At 40.9% G+C, this 16,939-nt stretch overlaps 2 protein-coding genes across 9 annotated transcripts in view; one reads left to right on the plus strand and one right to left on the minus strand.

Annotated features, from left to right (window-relative positions):
* The window catches only part of SGCE (sarcoglycan epsilon), a 31,774-nt gene extending 27,978 nt beyond the window's left edge, over nt 1–3,796 (plus strand). For all 7 annotated transcript variants that reach the window (XM_035128962.2, XM_035128964.2, XM_035128965.2 and 4 more), the window contains one exon: nt 1,680–3,796. In XM_035128962.2, coding sequence (XP_034984853.1) covers nt 1,680–1,696 — 17 coding nt within the window. In that variant the 3' untranslated portion in view covers nt 1,697–3,796. The remainder of the gene's footprint in view (nt 1–1,679) is intronic.
* A 1,476-nt stretch (nt 3,797–5,272) lies between these two features.
* CASD1 (CAS1 domain containing 1) overlaps nt 5,273–16,939 on the minus strand; it is a 29,868-nt gene continuing 18,201 nt past the window's right edge. For both annotated transcript variants that reach the window (XM_035128958.2, XM_060280761.1), the window contains exons 11-18: nt 15,861–15,980; nt 14,599–14,755; nt 13,296–13,375; nt 10,968–11,069; nt 9,743–9,883; nt 9,082–9,159; nt 6,387–6,479; nt 5,273–5,551 (exon numbers count right to left, since the gene is read on the minus strand). In XM_035128958.2, coding sequence (XP_034984849.2) covers nt 5,285–5,551; nt 6,387–6,479; nt 9,082–9,159; nt 9,743–9,883; nt 10,968–11,069; nt 13,296–13,375; nt 14,599–14,755; nt 15,861–15,980 — 1,038 coding nt within the window. In that variant the 3' untranslated portion in view covers nt 5,273–5,284. The remainder of the gene's footprint in view (nt 5,552–6,386; nt 6,480–9,081; nt 9,160–9,742; nt 9,884–10,967; nt 11,070–13,295; nt 13,376–14,598; nt 14,756–15,860; nt 15,981–16,939) is intronic.

Genomic DNA, 16,939 nt, shown 5'->3' on the forward strand with positions numbered 1-16,939 from the left:
AAGTTTGAGATAGCATACATATTCCCAACCCCTTTTCGCCCTCATGGGTTCTCTGAATGACTGAACAGGGTTTTAGTTCTTAGTGTATAAAGCAGTGTTTTTCAACCTTTTTTGGGCAAAGGCACACTTGTTCCATGAAAAAAATCACGAGGCACACCACCATTAAAAAAGTTAAAAAATTTAACTCTGTGCCTATATTGCAGTTATCTAAATACATCAGAGATGACCCCCTCTTTATTTTTATTTCTTAAAACTCCTCCGCTGTTTGCAATCTCTTTCCAAGGCAAGCAAGGCTCCCTTCTGCCCTCTCTGTCTGTTTGGAATGTTTCTTTTAAGCGCCTCTTTAAAAAAAGTATCTTTCTGAATGTCTTTCAAGTATCTCTCTTTTTTAAAAAATCTCTTTGCACTTCTACAGATACACATAGTCTCTTTAATTCTGAAGAGTTGCAGTAGGGTAGAGTTGCACCAGCCATTTATGCAGGTCGCGTTTCTTTCTTATTTCGGAGGTTTTGCTGCTTGTGCGCTTCAGCGGCCAGGCTTTCTCAGTGCGGGAGGGAGAGAGCTGTAGCCGGCGTCTGTGATCCTCTTCTGGACCTCGCAGTCCGTTGCGGGAACCCCTCCAACGCCCTGCAACCCCTCTTTAGGCAGGGCGTCCTCATACGGGGGTTTGAAGCCTCAAAACCGCCCGTTTTCACCCCGCAAAGAGTAGTGCTCCCCGGAGCTTCGTCAGAAAGCGTCTGGAGCGGTCCGCAGCAACCCGGAAGTCCCCCGGCCGGCTTCCTTTACGGCGGGTCAGCACCCAGCGCCCCCTAATGGCGGCCGCCTTCTCGCCGCGGCACGTGACTAGGCACGTGACAAGGCAGCAAATCACCCTTCTCGCCGCGGCACACTAGTGTGCCACGGAACAGCGGTTGAGAAACGCTGGTATAAAGCTGTGTTATGCCGAAATCTAGAAAATTCTTGGTGGTTTGCATAACCATAAAATAAAACAGCAAAATCAAGGTTAATCAGAGAATCATTCAAAGTCGGCAGTGAGTTTTGGGGAAACAAAGACTAATGAATTTATTATAGCATAGGTATTTGTGGACTTGAGTCAATGCATCAAAGGCAATCTGCAGCTAACAACTTGAGCTAACCATTCATGCATCTGATGGCCTCTTGGTCTCAGCGCCTTGTGCTGCATAGTATTTGTTAGTCTTTCAGATACCACAAGGCCCCTTGTAGTTTTTGCTGCAACAGGAAAAATATGAACACATTCCTCAAGGTGTTTGGGTGACCTGTACAGGAATCCACTTTGAGAGGGCTTGTTTTCAAAAGTTTTGTTTTTTATTACTGCTTTCGGGGACTAAAGGAGAATTTCGTATGACAACGTTCCAAAGATTAGAGGCAAGTATTACATATAGTATTCTACTTTCTCATTGTTGAAAAAACAAATAAGAATGGAGCACATTTTGCTGTGAACTGTACATGTTGATTATAGATTTTATTTGGGTGGTAAGTCTCCCAAAAGATTAGGCACCCTAAAACTTACATAACAGATGAAAGTGATCTATGAAGTTCTTGTGTAAGGATTCCTATTTAAATGTGAATGAAGCTGACTTGAAATTCTCTAACTGTAAAATTAAAACTATGTTGACTATTGATCTTTCTAACACCTTTTTGTGAATTGTCATTCACAGGTAAATGGTATACCTGAGGAAAGAAAACTTACAGAGGCGATTAATTTGTAATTAAATAAAACAGCCAATATCATCTTTTATTTCCTTATCTGCTTCAGTGATGCTTGAGTTTTTCTGATGGCGTATGCATGCCCAGTGTTAAATATTCCAGTGTCAGATGGTAATCATTTCCATATTACTAAATTTACTGTATTTTTTTGTACTTTGGACACTTTCAACAAATTTATAAAATGGTAACTTTTATATTTGTTATATTTAAAATAAACAAATATTAAACTATTGGCTCTTTCTTACATGGATTTTAAAGCGGTATATACCATGCAAAGGAGAGAAATGTTACTTAAGAGATATGAAGGCCACAGGGAAATTTTGGGGTGTGTGTGTGTGGGAGATTTCCTTACCTTTTTTCTGCGTTTTTTCTTCTTCTGGATCTTCGTGTCTCTAGTTAGTCTCATGAGTAATTTTTGAATAATTCTTAGGAAAAAGAATAATCTTGGTGCAATACACACTATTATTGTGTTGAGAACTACTGGGTTAGGTAGCTACATTTATTTTAAATCATGCCAGAAGCATGCTAAATAGTCTTTGAAATTAATAGACAATGTGACCTTGACATAATGCTAAAATAGTCCTTTATATGCTTATGTGGTTAGTTTACTTATTTCAACCTATGGTAATAACTGGAAAAAATGAGCACTCCAAGTGCTATCAGAATATAGTCTGCTGAGTAAGCAATTCTGGAATCTGTAGCTACACTGCCATTCAGAATTTGGCAGGCAAAAAGTGAATTACTGGCAGAAACCTTTGGTTACTGCAATCCTTAAAGATCGTCCCCTAACAGTTCATCTGCAATTTTCTGCATAACCCTGTTTGTATTGTTTCAGTATTCTCACAAATTAGAATACAGAATTCAAATCCTTAGGAAAAAATACCACACATACACACTTCTGCTTAATTGATGCTCCTTCCAGTACAAAAATAGGCACCCACAGCACACTTATTTAATGCTTAAATTACTTCATATTTTTCACATAACTTTAAAAGAAAATATATTTTATCCACATACAGTAATAGCAAACAAGTGCAATATTTCAAACCTAAAAAATAATCTTTAACCAAATCTGTACAACAGATAAATAAAATATCTACAATACTTGGTTTATAAACATAACAAAGTTCCCACCCCTAAGTAAAGTCATCTCACTCCTTAAATGTTACAAGTGTCAATTGTACATGCAGCCCATGGGCTTGCCAACCTTCACTATAGGGCTTAGCTAAACTGAAGTGAAAAACGAAAAATCAAAAGCAACAATCAGTGGCGAAGAACAGTTTTACACAATTGTGAATAAACTGGCAACTGTGTATGGAGCTTGCACACTGTAGTTTGTTAACAGTGCAAGGAAGACAGTTCAACTTGAGCATTAAATGAAATCCATTTGAGATCCATCATTTATTTAGTGGAATTCCCCCCCGCCCCCGGTAATTATATTTCATTTTGACTTTCTGTAACGGGATTCCAAAGTTGCCCCTGTCAAAAGTATACATCAGAAACACAGCCCATAAATGAAAAAGCCATACTGTTTCATCATTACCTAGAATTGTGTGTATGCATCGAAAACAATACTGTCTTCATTCCTTCAAGCCCTAAAATCATATGCAGCATACAAGCATAGCAGAGACAACCACTGAGGCCAAGACTCAAAAGGATCAAGTGCCCCACTCTCAGGTGTGCACCTATATTTCTTTTAGCCAAAGTCTCTCTGCAAAAGTTACCTTCCCTCAGCAATCCAAAAATGCTATTTAAAACCCCTATCAATGGGGCCTGGGCACAATAACTTTATAAAGGATGAAGATATCACTGGTAGATGCTCACTATTTCCCTACAAGAACCCCCAAACTGCCTGTTGAAATTAGCCACTGCTCAAACAGCAATTTGAGATACTCCAGGGACAGCTTCTGAAAAGGAAGCTTAGCACGAAATTTGAATCATAACCCCTACATGATATATAGATATTAGGATGGTGTCTAGGATTTGTACTTGTCCTGTTACTACTTTAATGTAGCTTGAGGCTCCCCAAAATATGGCTAGAATCATGAATTCAAATGGATAAAATTAATTCAGCTCCATTATGCTGCAATCTGTTCCTTCAACCTGAACTGCTGGAGTTTCCACATCTGCACAGCACGCTTAACTAGGCTAAATTGAGAACATTAGAAATGATGTAATCCTAAAGGCCAGAACAGAAAATTAACATTTTAGAATGGAAAGCTTGTTTAATCCCATTAAGAATAGGAAAACTGCTGATTTTAACACGCTGTCTGGCTGCAGCCCTTTTAAAATAGTCACGAGTAAAATATATTTGAGAGCCTATATATGGGTTGCAGGCATTTTTTCTCCCCTCTTCTCATGTACGCTAATGCAAGATAATAACCTCTTCCTACCAAAATGAAAACACACACACACAAACACCAGGATCATAATACTCATAGCTAGGTACCTGACCTCTTCACTGAAGTGTGTGTGATTTAAACACTTCCAATCCCTATGCAGTTTACTTGCAGCTGGAGAAGGGGCACAGTTGAATAATATCCTAGCTGCCTCATTTTTTTTTACAGGGTGTGAGTAAAATCCTATGACAGGAGACAAAAGGAGAATGTGATAGGAGAGGGGCAGGAAAATGAATGAAAATGGATCATTGAAATGCTATGCTATACACTTTGTAAACATGGATAAGATTATATATTAATATGACCTTCCTCCAGTGCTTGAAGGTTTTCCTAGATATGTACCGGTAGTAGCCATAGAAAACCAGTAATCCAGGGGTAGCCAATGTTATGGACTGCAATTCCCCATCAGCCCCAGCCAGCATGGCCAGTGGTCACAGATAATGGGAGCTGCTCACAAAATGGTGGGGGGTGGGTGTCAAATTGGCTACCACTGCATTAATCAAAAACAAGTTACTAACCTCTTACTTTCAGAAACTCCAAAAATAGTAAGAAAAACCTAACCACACATTGATGCTGAATTCTTTAAAGAAAAGGCTACAGCTGTTAACCCATTTAACACGGTGCTGTCCACAGATAATAAACTGGCTTCCTTAAGTAAACTGACAGGAATTTAACTGCCTTTAAGGCTCCAGGATCAGGGTGTTTTACTTCTTGCAATAAAAGGAGTTCTTTGAAACATACAAATACATCAGTTACGATATGCTAGTAATTATTAACAATTTGATAATGTCTCAACGTAAAATTGACGCAATAGTCTCTAAATGCCTCTGGAGCAAATCACACTCCATTTTTTAATTCTCGAGAGAGATGTAAACTGGAAAAACGCTCAAGTAGAAAATATGTCTTTTTTCACACGCAGTAGTATACAGTGTTTCTGTTTCTTTTTCCTTTAGTGGGTGGATATCCCCGTGCAAAGGGGTGACATTTCCTCCATGTATATGTTCAGTTGCCTTCATTTTGATACCTTTCCTTCGTTGCCCAGACACAGAGAAGTTGTGGTTGGTTTGTGTAATTCCAGTTGATTTTTATTTCTTTAGTTTTGGGCTCAGGCAAACACAATGTAAGCTTGAAGCGAAGCTTTTCAGATTTATTGAACTCTAATGCCTTGATTGTTCTTGAAATGCTGATAGGAAGAGAAGTCCAGAAAAAAATCCACCCACACAGAGCAACCTTTTCAGCAGAATTGCATTATCTTTCGGAACAACCATCTGTGCAAGATCGTTTGTGATCAGGGAAATTTCATGCGCCACACACACAAATATAAAAGTGCTGACAATAATGTTGAGCATGGGATTGCCAGGAATTAGAACCAAGATCCCCTTGGTATCTGCTGCCAGCCAGATATGATACTGACAGATGAAGAGCTGGAAAGGGAGAAAAAAATGAAGTTAGAATTGCATTTATCATGACAATAAGCTTTAACCCCAAAGTTGATTTGGGACATTAGGCAAATATGCTATAAATCATATGATATCTGACATGTTTGTGTCACAAGAGCAACAAAGACTTTAATACAGGCTAAAGTCTTATGCAGACATGATTTCCTGGGTGGCGCTCTGCCCCACTTGCAAAAGAGGGCACAAAAGTCCCAAAAGTTTGCATATACTTTGTGTCATAGGCAAATTTGTGTCCTCTCTTGCAGGTATGGCCCCAAAATTAAGTAGGGGCCGAAAACGGGTAATAATATCTACCACCCAGAAGGTCAACAGGCAAAGTTCACCCCACCCCCACTTTAATTCTACACCCATACTAGAAAATGTTTAACCTGTTGAATATCTGCTTGACACACAACTGTTAACTCAAGAGTCCTTCTCTGCCTCAGTGTCAACCAGAAACCATGCACAGAACTCAAACTTCCTGAGTTGTAAGCCAGCTGTGTTGCTGTGCAGGTCTTTCATCACTTGGTATTAGGTTGGTTACATTGCTGGTATTTCAGGTGGTAGCTGAGATGGATTTAAGACTGACAGCACCAAATTCCAGATGCCCATAGTTGGACAAATTCAAAACTGCTTTGTTAAAAAATGAAGCAGTATATTATAGGAACTTTTTTGTGCCTCTATATCTATCCCACTTAATAACTATAGTACGGCCACCCAATTCTCGATTGTACATAATGCCAGATAACAAATCAATAAAGTTTTATTGTAAACAGACTTAAGTGTTTGAGCCTTTAAATTACAATAAAATTATACTACTTGCCTCAAGGGAAATTCTGCCAAACCAAGCGAAAAATGAACTATATACAGAACGTGCATAGCCAGGTATATTCCTGATAAGGATAAAAGCTAAAATCTGAAAGACAAAAGAAGCTGTGTAAAAAGATGTCTTAGGATGCAATCCTGTTTACTTAGTTGGAAATAAATCCTTCTAAACTCAATGGTTATGAACAGACAACCTAAGATTGGATTAATAGCACATCTATTGAATGTATTTTATACATTTCCTAAAATGCAAAACCTACTGGCTTTCAAACTGTGTGGTGCAGAACATTGCGTTCTGTGAGGAGTAATCAATTCTGCAATGTGAAGATTGGGGGTTGGGGGTGGAATAAAGATTCTAGCCTTGTACAGTTGCTTCCACTGGAAAACAGATAGTGTGGCCTTTGCAAAGAAATGTATTAGCTATCAAACAACTAATGTCCCAGCTAACGCCATAGCTGAGTATATGATAATGAGCCTGTGTGAGGCTTGGGCTCAAGCACTTCCTGCTCTCCATCCAGCAAAGCTGTGAGGAAACGGGAAGCAGCTACTTCCTGGTTTAAACTAACCAGTTTGTTGTTGCATCCCAACGGAGTCAAACTGTGATTGGCTCAAACTATGGTTCATCAACACAAGCCAGTAAGCAAAACCTGTCTTGCCAGTTTATGCAATTCTAGCCTATATTTTAGCATTACATCTGAACCAGGCCTCACTGAGCACTCTGCCATATATATGAGAAAACTAATAAATACTGTGTCCCATCAGCCCCAGATGACATGGCCAATGGCCAGGGATGATGGGAGATGTAGTCAACAATCTCTGGAAGGCCAAAGGCTCCCCATCTCCGCACTACGGCATCACACTCTAGCTTGGCTAGGAAACTGAGCACAAGGTGGGAGAAGGCCAATGAAGGGAGCTCAGCTGGAGCTCAAGTGGACACAAGTCCTCTTGTCAATGTTTCCTATTGTAAGCTCTGGGACAAAGAATTTCAGGCCAGATTTCTTCAGTCTAAGTAACTGGATGCAACACACTTCTATTGGGGGGGGGGGAGAATGAAGTTCTGTCCGTGAGGCTCTTCTGTAACGAGGGAACAGTCTGGTCACTTGATAGGGGAATGCCAGCCTCCCGAAAGAGAGAGATTGCTAGATGTGTGGGTTTTCGCACCTGGCTGCCATGTTGCCCGAACCCTGTCCGTAGGGACCTGCAGTCCTCGGCCCAACTCTAATCATTTTATCATGTATTTTGAGATTGCCAGTCTGCACAAAAGGGACTTGTTTTAATTAAGTGCATGTATGGTTGAAGAGTAGAATAAAATGCTCTAAAATAAATGCCGTGTTTCTCACATTTTAAGACATGTCTTATATTTATTTTTTCTCCAAAAAAACACCCCGAGGCTTATTTTCAGGGGATGTCTTATTTTTTTGTTAAGCTTTTTAATTTTTTACCGGTATTAAGCTTTCAGAGAGTTTTGCTGCCCTTGTCGGCTCCCGCTGGGTCGGGACTCGGCGCTGTGACATCAGCAAGGCAAGGCCGCGAGGGCGGTACTGTCACCTGGGCAGCCCGGGATCTCCATACACGTGGCCCACTCAAGACATTAAAAACAGCAGCAGCTGGAGGGGCTTTGCCCAGCCACTACTTTTAAAACTCACAGGGCAGCGCTAAACCAGAACGGGGTGCCTATTTCGGGGTGGCTTTCTCCCCCTCCCAGGCTCCCACCTTCGCATCTCCTTCGGCGCTGTTGCTTTTTGCACGCAAACCAAGCTCCGCAGTGCTGGGTGCGGGCGGACTCAAAAGCAGAGCCAACAAACCAGCACCAGAGCTTCAAGCCGGCGCTCTCTCTATGGCACAAGCATAGAGGCTGCTGCCCCATCGGAGCCTAGAACGGATTGGTCAAACTCCGCTTCCGGGTTGCGTTTCCTTAGAAACCCGAGGCGCGGCGACCCGGAAGCGCTTGCGGGACCAGTTCCGGGTCGCCGCGCCATGGCTGTGCTGGGAGCGTCGGGGTGCCTGCAGGGCGGGAGGGTCGCTGTGGCTTCACTGCTCCTGAGGCAGCACCCGCAGGGACGCTGCGCCGCGTGGGGATGGCGGGGCCTCCCGCTGGACCCGGCAAAGACAGCAGCGCGCGCTGCGCCGAGCTCCGACTCAGCGGGACCCAGCAAAGACAGCAGCGTGCACTGCGCAGAGTCCCGACTGAGCGGGACCCGGGAGAGACAGCAGCGCTCGGCGAGGTGTGCGCTGCAGAAGCGCCATGCAGGCCTGCTCCCACCACTAACACTATGGTACCCCAGCATGTCTTATTTTGGGGGGATGCCTTATATTTTATTGCCTCCAGAAAATCGTGCCATGGCTTATTTTATAGGCACGTCTTAAAATATGAGAAACACAGTAAATTGCAGACCTATTGCTATCACAGTAGTGCCATTATGTTCAAATACTCTTACTTTGTTTTGTTTGAACATGTTTATGATCAACCACACAGGTGGGCAAGAGGGAACTACCCCACACAATTGAACTATGTGCAGCAATCTAAGGTGCACAAAACACCTTAGATTGCTGCACATTGTTTGACTCTGCTCCGCCATTACTTGTGAAGGCCAGATTTCTCAGTAGTTTTGTAAGCCTTAGCACTTTTACATCCTGTGTGAGTGTTTATAATCAAAGACTGTAATTGCAAGCAACAAAGGGAACACAATTACCTGCACAACTGAAACCGAAGGATGCATTTCATTGCACTCAGTTTTATTTTTACAACTGCTGGCCCATATAGAGTACGTCTAAAATATAAACATATATATTATTATACATTAATTAATTAATACCCCACCTTTCCCCCTGACTAGGACTCAAGATGGCTACAGATAAAAATAAGAATAACTAAAAACATAGGGGGGAATAGTTAAAAACAATTAAATACTGATAGAATTAAAACTACAGATATGGAGGATACATCAAAGAACACAATTATTTTGCAGTGCTAGAAATGAAATTAGTTTATTCAGTGGAACAGCAGTATTGGCCCTACAAATTACACTTTGACTGCAATCCTATGTAAGTATACCAGGAAGTAAGCCAAATAAAATGGTGTTTATTCCTGAGTAAACCTGCACAGATTTGGAGCCTTAGAGATTGTTTTCTTCTGTGTTGAAATACCCCTGATGCCTTTTTTCCAGAAGTTCTCTACTTTATTCAGTATAGTTGGGCAAAACTCTTAAAAAGAATGTCAGCAGACCAATAACCTTGGCTTCTTATGGCATGCCTAAGGGTTGCTACTAATTTTCAATAAGACTGACCGCACTTCAAGCAACTATTCAGGAATTAAGAAAGACAGTAGCTGAGTAAGGTATCTCAGAAACTTACCAAAAAAGAAACAACTGAAATAAATAATAAAACATTTGAAACTTTGCTTGGAAAGAGTGGCTCCCCCTTTCCTTCTGAGAGGACTTGCTGTTTTTGAAATGTTAGATAAATAAAAGCAAACAACATCCCATGAAAAACGACCTGCAAGAGAAAGGAAGAACTGCTCAGTTGAAGGATTTAGCAAAGGCGCAGTTAAGAAGACAGTACAGTGCAGGTAAGGTAAAGGTAAAGGGACCCCTGACCATTGGGTCCAGTCACGGACGACTCTGGGGTTGCGGCGCTCATCTCACTTTACAGGCCGAGGGAGCTGGCGTTTGTCCGCTCCGCAGACAGTTTTTCCGGGTCATGTGGCCAGCATGACTAAGCCGCTTCTGGCAAACCAGAGCAGCGCACGGAAATGCTGTTTACCTTCCTGCCAGAGCAGTACCTATTTATCTACTTGCACTATGACGTGCTTTCGAACTGCTAGGTTGGCCAGGAGCAGGGACCGAACAACGAGAGCTCACTCCGTCACGGAGATTTGAACCGCCAACCTTCTGATCGGCAAGCCCTAGGCTCTGGTTTAACCCACATCGCCACCTGCAGGTACCCACACGTAATGGGCACACGTAATGGGCACATTCACCAACAATGCCTGAATTTAAAGAACCAATGCCAGACTCTTAAGGCGCAACGGGATGAAGTTAGTCTCTCTGGGTCAGGCAAAAGTGCCCAATGTGCTCAGTCTAATCATGTATTACTGAGCAACTGTCTAATATATAAAACTACAGACCAAGCATTTACAGCAGCTCTGGGGAACCTGTGTAGAGCCTCCTGAGCTTATCTGATTCCAACTCCTATCAGCCTCAGCCAGCAATCAGGGTTTGTTGGAGTTGTAGTCTGGCAACATCTGGAGGCCACAGGTCCCCCTATCACTGGCTTACAGCCACTAATTTGCGTTCCTTGAGGTTTGGTGCATACATTTTCACAAACAGGGGCAGCTAGTGAAATAACCAGAGCAATTTACTAAACTTTTTCCTTCTTTAATTTAATATTTCCTTTAGTTCAGAGTCCTGCATTGCAGGGGGTTGGACTAGATGACCCTCAGGTTCCCTTCCAACTCTACAATTCCATGATTTGCAGAGTGAGATCATAATTTGCTTTCACTCACATAAGACTGGCAGCCATAATTGACAAAGGCAAAGCACACAATGAACATTAAAAAATAAAAATAAACTGTACATACGTATCTATCTAATTTCCACCTAAACCACCATTCATAGATGCTCCCATTTAGTTCAAAGCCCTTGGACAATGGCCAAATAGAAAAAATCTTCTCAAATGCACCCTGTAATAAACAGACATGAAAAGAATATAACTGTTCAGTCACATCAATGGGCCATATAACACAAACATTCTATTTCTAACAGCAGGTAAATGGGGATGCTCAGGGACCTTCATAGGATTAGAATAAAACACTTGATCATTTCACTGTACATTTAAGTCCAGCATCCTAAAATCACAACCAGCCTATTAGGATTTGTCCCCCTATCCAGGTATGTGAAAATACCCATTCTTTCACATTATAATGTTCCGCATCTCGAGACTGGCAAAGAAAGAGACTGCCTTGTGCATTCTGGTGTTGTGTACAAGGATTTATGGATCAGGGCCACAGATTGCAATGATGTAAGGTATAATTACGGACACTATCTACAGTCAACAATTTGGAAAAAGAAACATTCTGTTTCTTGGCTGTAATCAGACATATATCCATGATATACATTAGTGTGGATTACTTATCAGATGTTTTCTGTGTTCAGGCTGAGAAAACAACAAAAATGAGGAAAACACAACTAACAGGCAAAAAAGAGGACAGTCAGAAACCTATCAAGCAATTCCTCCAGGAGAGCTGAAAGTTGGCCTGATGTGTAATTTAGTTTAGTATTTTGCTGCTGAAGAGAATGGTTTTCAAACACGCATTTTCATTTCATTTTTTGTGACAGTAAAATTGCTGGAAAAAAATGCTTATTTTAAAAAGAAACAAAAAGGATGCATCCATGTTCCCTGAATAAAAATAGTAAACAACTTTGCAATGTTTAATAAACTTTTCTTAAAGTTAAAAATCTGTTTTAATCAGCTTTCGTCAAAGGAAAGCTTTCAACTCCCCTATTTTTTTTAAAAAAATGGCTGGATGCCCTGCAAGTCTAAATGGGAAAAACAAATAAACATGGCCTTTAAGTTTCTGAAAAGAAAATACATTTAAACTCTCTCTCTCTCTCTCTCTCTCTCTCTCACACACACACACACACACACACACAGAGAGAGAGAGAGAGAGAGAGACAGAGAGAGACAGAGAGAGAGAGAGAGAGAGAGAGAGAGAGAGAGAGAGAGAGAGAGAGAGAGAGAGAGAGAGAGAGAGAGAGAGAGAGAGAGAGAAGAGAGAGATGTTTTGAAATACATGCCTAATTGTAAGGGTGTGAATAATTATTTCCAAAGGAACTAGGAATTGAAGAGTTGCAAGTGCTTTGTGAACAGTATTCTCTCTCTTAGTCAAGTGCCATTCAAATGCTCAGAATAAGGCCACATACGCCATAAATCTTATGCAGAAGTCACAGCTGAGTTGCATTTTAGCCCTGAAGAGCAGGCAGCATTGGGAAAATGAAAGCATTCCGTACCCAAAAATATATGCTAAATATATTCAGTTATGAGGGTTTTTTTTAATGCACAGCTGAATATGGAAGCACATGCTTCTCATGCAGTTCCTCACCCTGAGCACAGCCTGGTAAACAAACCTGGAATCCCATCAATCAGGAGAGTGGGGTTGGGAGATTAATAACAGAAACTTCAAACCAGCAGTCTTTTATCAGGCTGCTGCTCATCTGGGCTGCAGAATTTCCTATTCTAAAAGCTTCAGAGTGGTTCACTAGACGGAGACAGGGACACAGTTTTCCTGAATATAAAATCCAATCATTCTGCAGCTAGATGTTTTTATTTATTTTTATGGTCAAATATCAGAAAGCAAACATGATCTGGTTTTCATTTATAATATATTCATATTTTAATATCAACAAAATGCAGCAGAAAGAATCTTGTTCTTTTAACTGCTCCTTTTCTTACAAATGCCCAAACATTTAATGCCCAAACATTTTTGATATGCCTCTCCTCCACATCACTAGAAAAATGTTGGGACCTGGGTTTTAGCAGCCAAGTCTACCAAGGTTTAAGCAAAGGGGGGGGATACTCTCTCCTCAAAACAAAACAGCCAGTTTTGGATGCAAGCACAGGCTGATGTGCTTTGTGAAAGCAGATGCTCCACCCTCAGACCTCTGAATGAACCCAAGCATTCCAACACCCATTTCTGTGGAAACACTTAATGGATTTACAAAAGAGCTAAAAGCGTGTCCTTTGCTCTCAGATACCATAACCTGTTCCTTACGGAAGCAACAGGCTGGTTGCTGTGACTGTCCCATAGCTGCAAGTGCTTTGCTTTTGAACACAGCTTAAATGTTTGCTTTCTAACATGCCTTAGAAGCCAAATATTTAACTTGTACCAAAATATACAAGTAATACAAACCTGAGAATATGCTAGAAAATATATACAGATGAACAGGGAAACTAGTTTCAGCAGTAAACCAAAATGCCAGAAGCAATTGCCTGTGGACAAGAGCAAAAACAAGACTAATGTTAGGTAGTAAGGTTTTTTTATTGCATTTTTTTTTATTGTTGCAGCTTTTGCATTATACACAAGAGGGACAGCTGTGTGTAGGTGGGAATGAACATTCAGATAGAAATTCTTCAGAAAGTACTGCAAAATGGAAACATGATATCCACCCACAGTACATTACTTCAATAGGATGCCCTTCCTAAACCACATTCCACCCCAGCTAGTCATGTCTTGTTAAAGCAGACTGCAGCAAATGTCCGACTGGGCAGCACCGGGGGGGGCAATGAAACACTAACCAGTGCGGCACTAACCAGACAGTCATGGCAGTAGGGGCAGCTTCACAGCCCTCCCCACATCCAGGGCGAGGGTTTCATTTGCCCCCAGTGATATTACACAGCCAACTCTGATTGCCTATATGGTGTCAAGGTGTGGACATTTTCAGGAAGTGAAACCTGACCAGTAATAAACAAGCCCTTTTGAGTTAGGAAGAGAAAAGAGAAGCACCAGATCAGGGAAACTATGGCTGAGAAAAGTATGTGAAAGGTAGTGTTATTTCCCTCCATGGACCCTTCCGGTGTAGAATTCTCTCTGCTCAATAAGAAAGTAGGCCACACATTACCTTGAATTATGGCTCTTTGCAGGCCATCATTCAGCATTAAGCTCTCAAGCCAAGAGGTGAACCAAGCATACAATAAAAAAAAAATCTGAGGTATTCAGGGACCTACTACAAACTATATAATGGTGTGTCCAAACAGATATATTTTTATACATCTTTTGATTAATTGTTTTAATAAAAGTGCAAGTTAATTTTCTAAATACAGTAGTTATAGTGTTTTCTCTTAAATCGTTTTACTGTTTTCTGTTAACCCAATATTGGGATCCCAAGATGATAATAATTACCTAGGCTGGGTTCACCCTTCAATGTAAGTAAGTAGGCTAGGCCTGCCTCCTTTCCCTGACCATTCCCCCATCTTCAACCCTCCCTTCCCACAAATGGCCACATTAACAATGATAACCTTTGACTACCTTCTGTTATGTTATTTGGGCCAGCAATTTAGGCAGATAGAGTATTTTTGCTTTAAAAAAGTGTAGTTTGATTTTGCTATTGAGAATGCCATGTATTAAAAAATCACAATGCTATTTAAAGTTGAATATAACTGAATGCAAAACAAAGTGCTTAAGTTATTTTAATACAAAAGTGAATCATATTTACCATTGGCTTTCTTCTGGACTATTTGAGGCCATAGAGCTAATGTAACATATATGATCATAAACCAGACAGTGACTAGAGGAACAAAGTAGTAGAACTGGTAAGACCGATCCATCACTATGCACAACACCACAACCAAAAAGTTCAGTCGAAATAAAACCTGTTATTGGAGAAAAGGGGAAGTATTTTATTATTAAATGTAAGGAATGGCAAGTGATTTTTTTCATGTATATTTTAGTGTAAACAACTTCAACAAGGTAACATTTGCATCTCAAGTGACAGAGTACCACAAAGCTTTCATATATTCAATTATTTTTACTACAGTAAGCTTACTTAACAATTTTGCTGATCAGGCTTTTCAAAACATAAAATGAAAACTGTTTAAGAGAAGCCAGCGAGCCTACTACAGACTTGCTCTATCCAGCTGCTCTGTATGCATAGAACAGCGTCAAATTAAAAAACCTAACACAACACAAAGCAAATTCTTGCCTATATAACTATTGTTACTGGGTATCAATCTGTGAAGTAACCATTTCTTACAGATTATTATTTTTAATTACCTGCCCTTCATCCTAAAGTCCCAGGGTGGGTCATAACAGTAAAACACAGTATTAAAGACAGTTTAATACCAAAAAGGTGGGTCCTAAAAACATACACTTCAAATGTCAAAAGCCAGGGCAAAAAGGTACATATGCAGCGTTCTCTGGAAGCTATATAATGGATGCGAGATGCACCTCTGTGCAGAGGGAGTTTTACAGCTTAGGGGCCACCACAGAGAAGGCCCTCTCCTGGGCTAACCCTCACACCCAATCTCTAAGTGCAAAGAGGTCTCCAGTTGCTAAGGAGGGAAAAATCTTAGGCAATTAGTGCTGAAAGAAAACAAAATCATACTCTGGTGGCAGACTTTGGGAGATTTAGGCTTAAACAAAGGCAGGGTTTCGCAAACTTGAATCTCCAGCTGTTTTTGGACTATAACTCCCATCATTCCTAGCTAGAAGGACTAGGTCAGGGATTATGGAAACTGTAGTCCAAAAACAGCTGGAGACCCATGTTTGGGAAACACTGAGATAAGGCAATTGGGATCCAGAGAGGAAGGGGTGAGCTTTTGTCAGCCTCAATGACTTTTTTGAAGTCTTGTCTCCTACTGAATAGGAAATGAGCCAACATTGGTAAGTGTCAGTGGCAGCGGGCAAAGTACTGGGTTACATTTTTAGCGGTCACTCAGAATTATTTTTATACACATAAAAACTTAATTCACTTCTTACCTGACACACTCTGTAAATGCCAAAATCTCCTTTAATCCAGAAGTATGAGAAATGCCCGTAGCCCGTTTGGAATAGATATGCAGCAACCAATACACGGATGTGCATGTACACTGGCAGAAACTATTAATAAAAATGTAAATTGAATTTTTAAAAGCTAGGTAACTTTCAAAGATTAAATCCCACATTAAAGTGTGCAAAATGAGATAAGTTTCCCCCCTCACTTTATTTTTGCTTTTGAATACTATCTCATTTACAGAACTTTAAAGCACACTATGTCTCACTGCCTTCTAAACTTATTCCACACTCTGGTTAGTGCTCAACCCAGCATTAACCAACTGTCTTTTCCACAGCTGAACAGGCAGGCTTCCCTATACAAAGATGCTTGTGTACAGGTTGGAACTGAATTCAAGGCTTTGGTGATTAACCTTTTGGGAGCTGAGGGTCACAATGATCCATAGTCAACCTTAGGTGGTGGTGAGGAACACATGTCAAAGCTGGATGTGCCCTGAGTAAAAGTGGGTGAAAATGAAAAGGACACATGGTGGGAGGGGGGCTGGAACTCACAAAAATCTTTTGGTATAACCAAATCACAGCAGATGACCTACAATGGTAATTAGTAAAATATTTATTTTTTTAATGTAGACATTTTGTGGGGCCTTGGCAGTCATGGAAAGCCTTCTGCCATCATAGTATTACAGTGGGGGGACCCATAGGAGCAGTAAGAAATAATTTGGTGGGGGGGGGGGTTCAGGGGAGTTTCATGTGGCCCATGGGCTAGCCATCCCAGCTAGGGTTGGAGCAATAATCCAAAAGTGAAATTAGAACAGAATAGGACATCTGACTTTTCCTAAAATCATCCAGAAGCATCATTAAAACAAAACAGCAACCATTTCCCGATCAGGTTGGGATGATCAGACAATGGGGAGGGGGTGAAGTTACCCCTCCATACACACACACCAATAAGGTTCTTCTGCTAGGATAATTCAAATCCATTGTGGATAGTTCTGAGAGGAAATATCCACCTGCCTGAAGATGGGTACCATGCTCAAGGTCCATTTTGAGAACTGCTGGGTTAAAAT

The sequence above is a fragment of the Zootoca vivipara genome, chromosome 12 (assembly GCF_963506605.1).
Source record: "Zootoca vivipara chromosome 12, rZooViv1.1, whole genome shotgun sequence".
NCBI classification, from domain to species: Eukaryota; Metazoa; Chordata; class Lepidosauria; order Squamata; family Lacertidae; genus Zootoca; species Zootoca vivipara.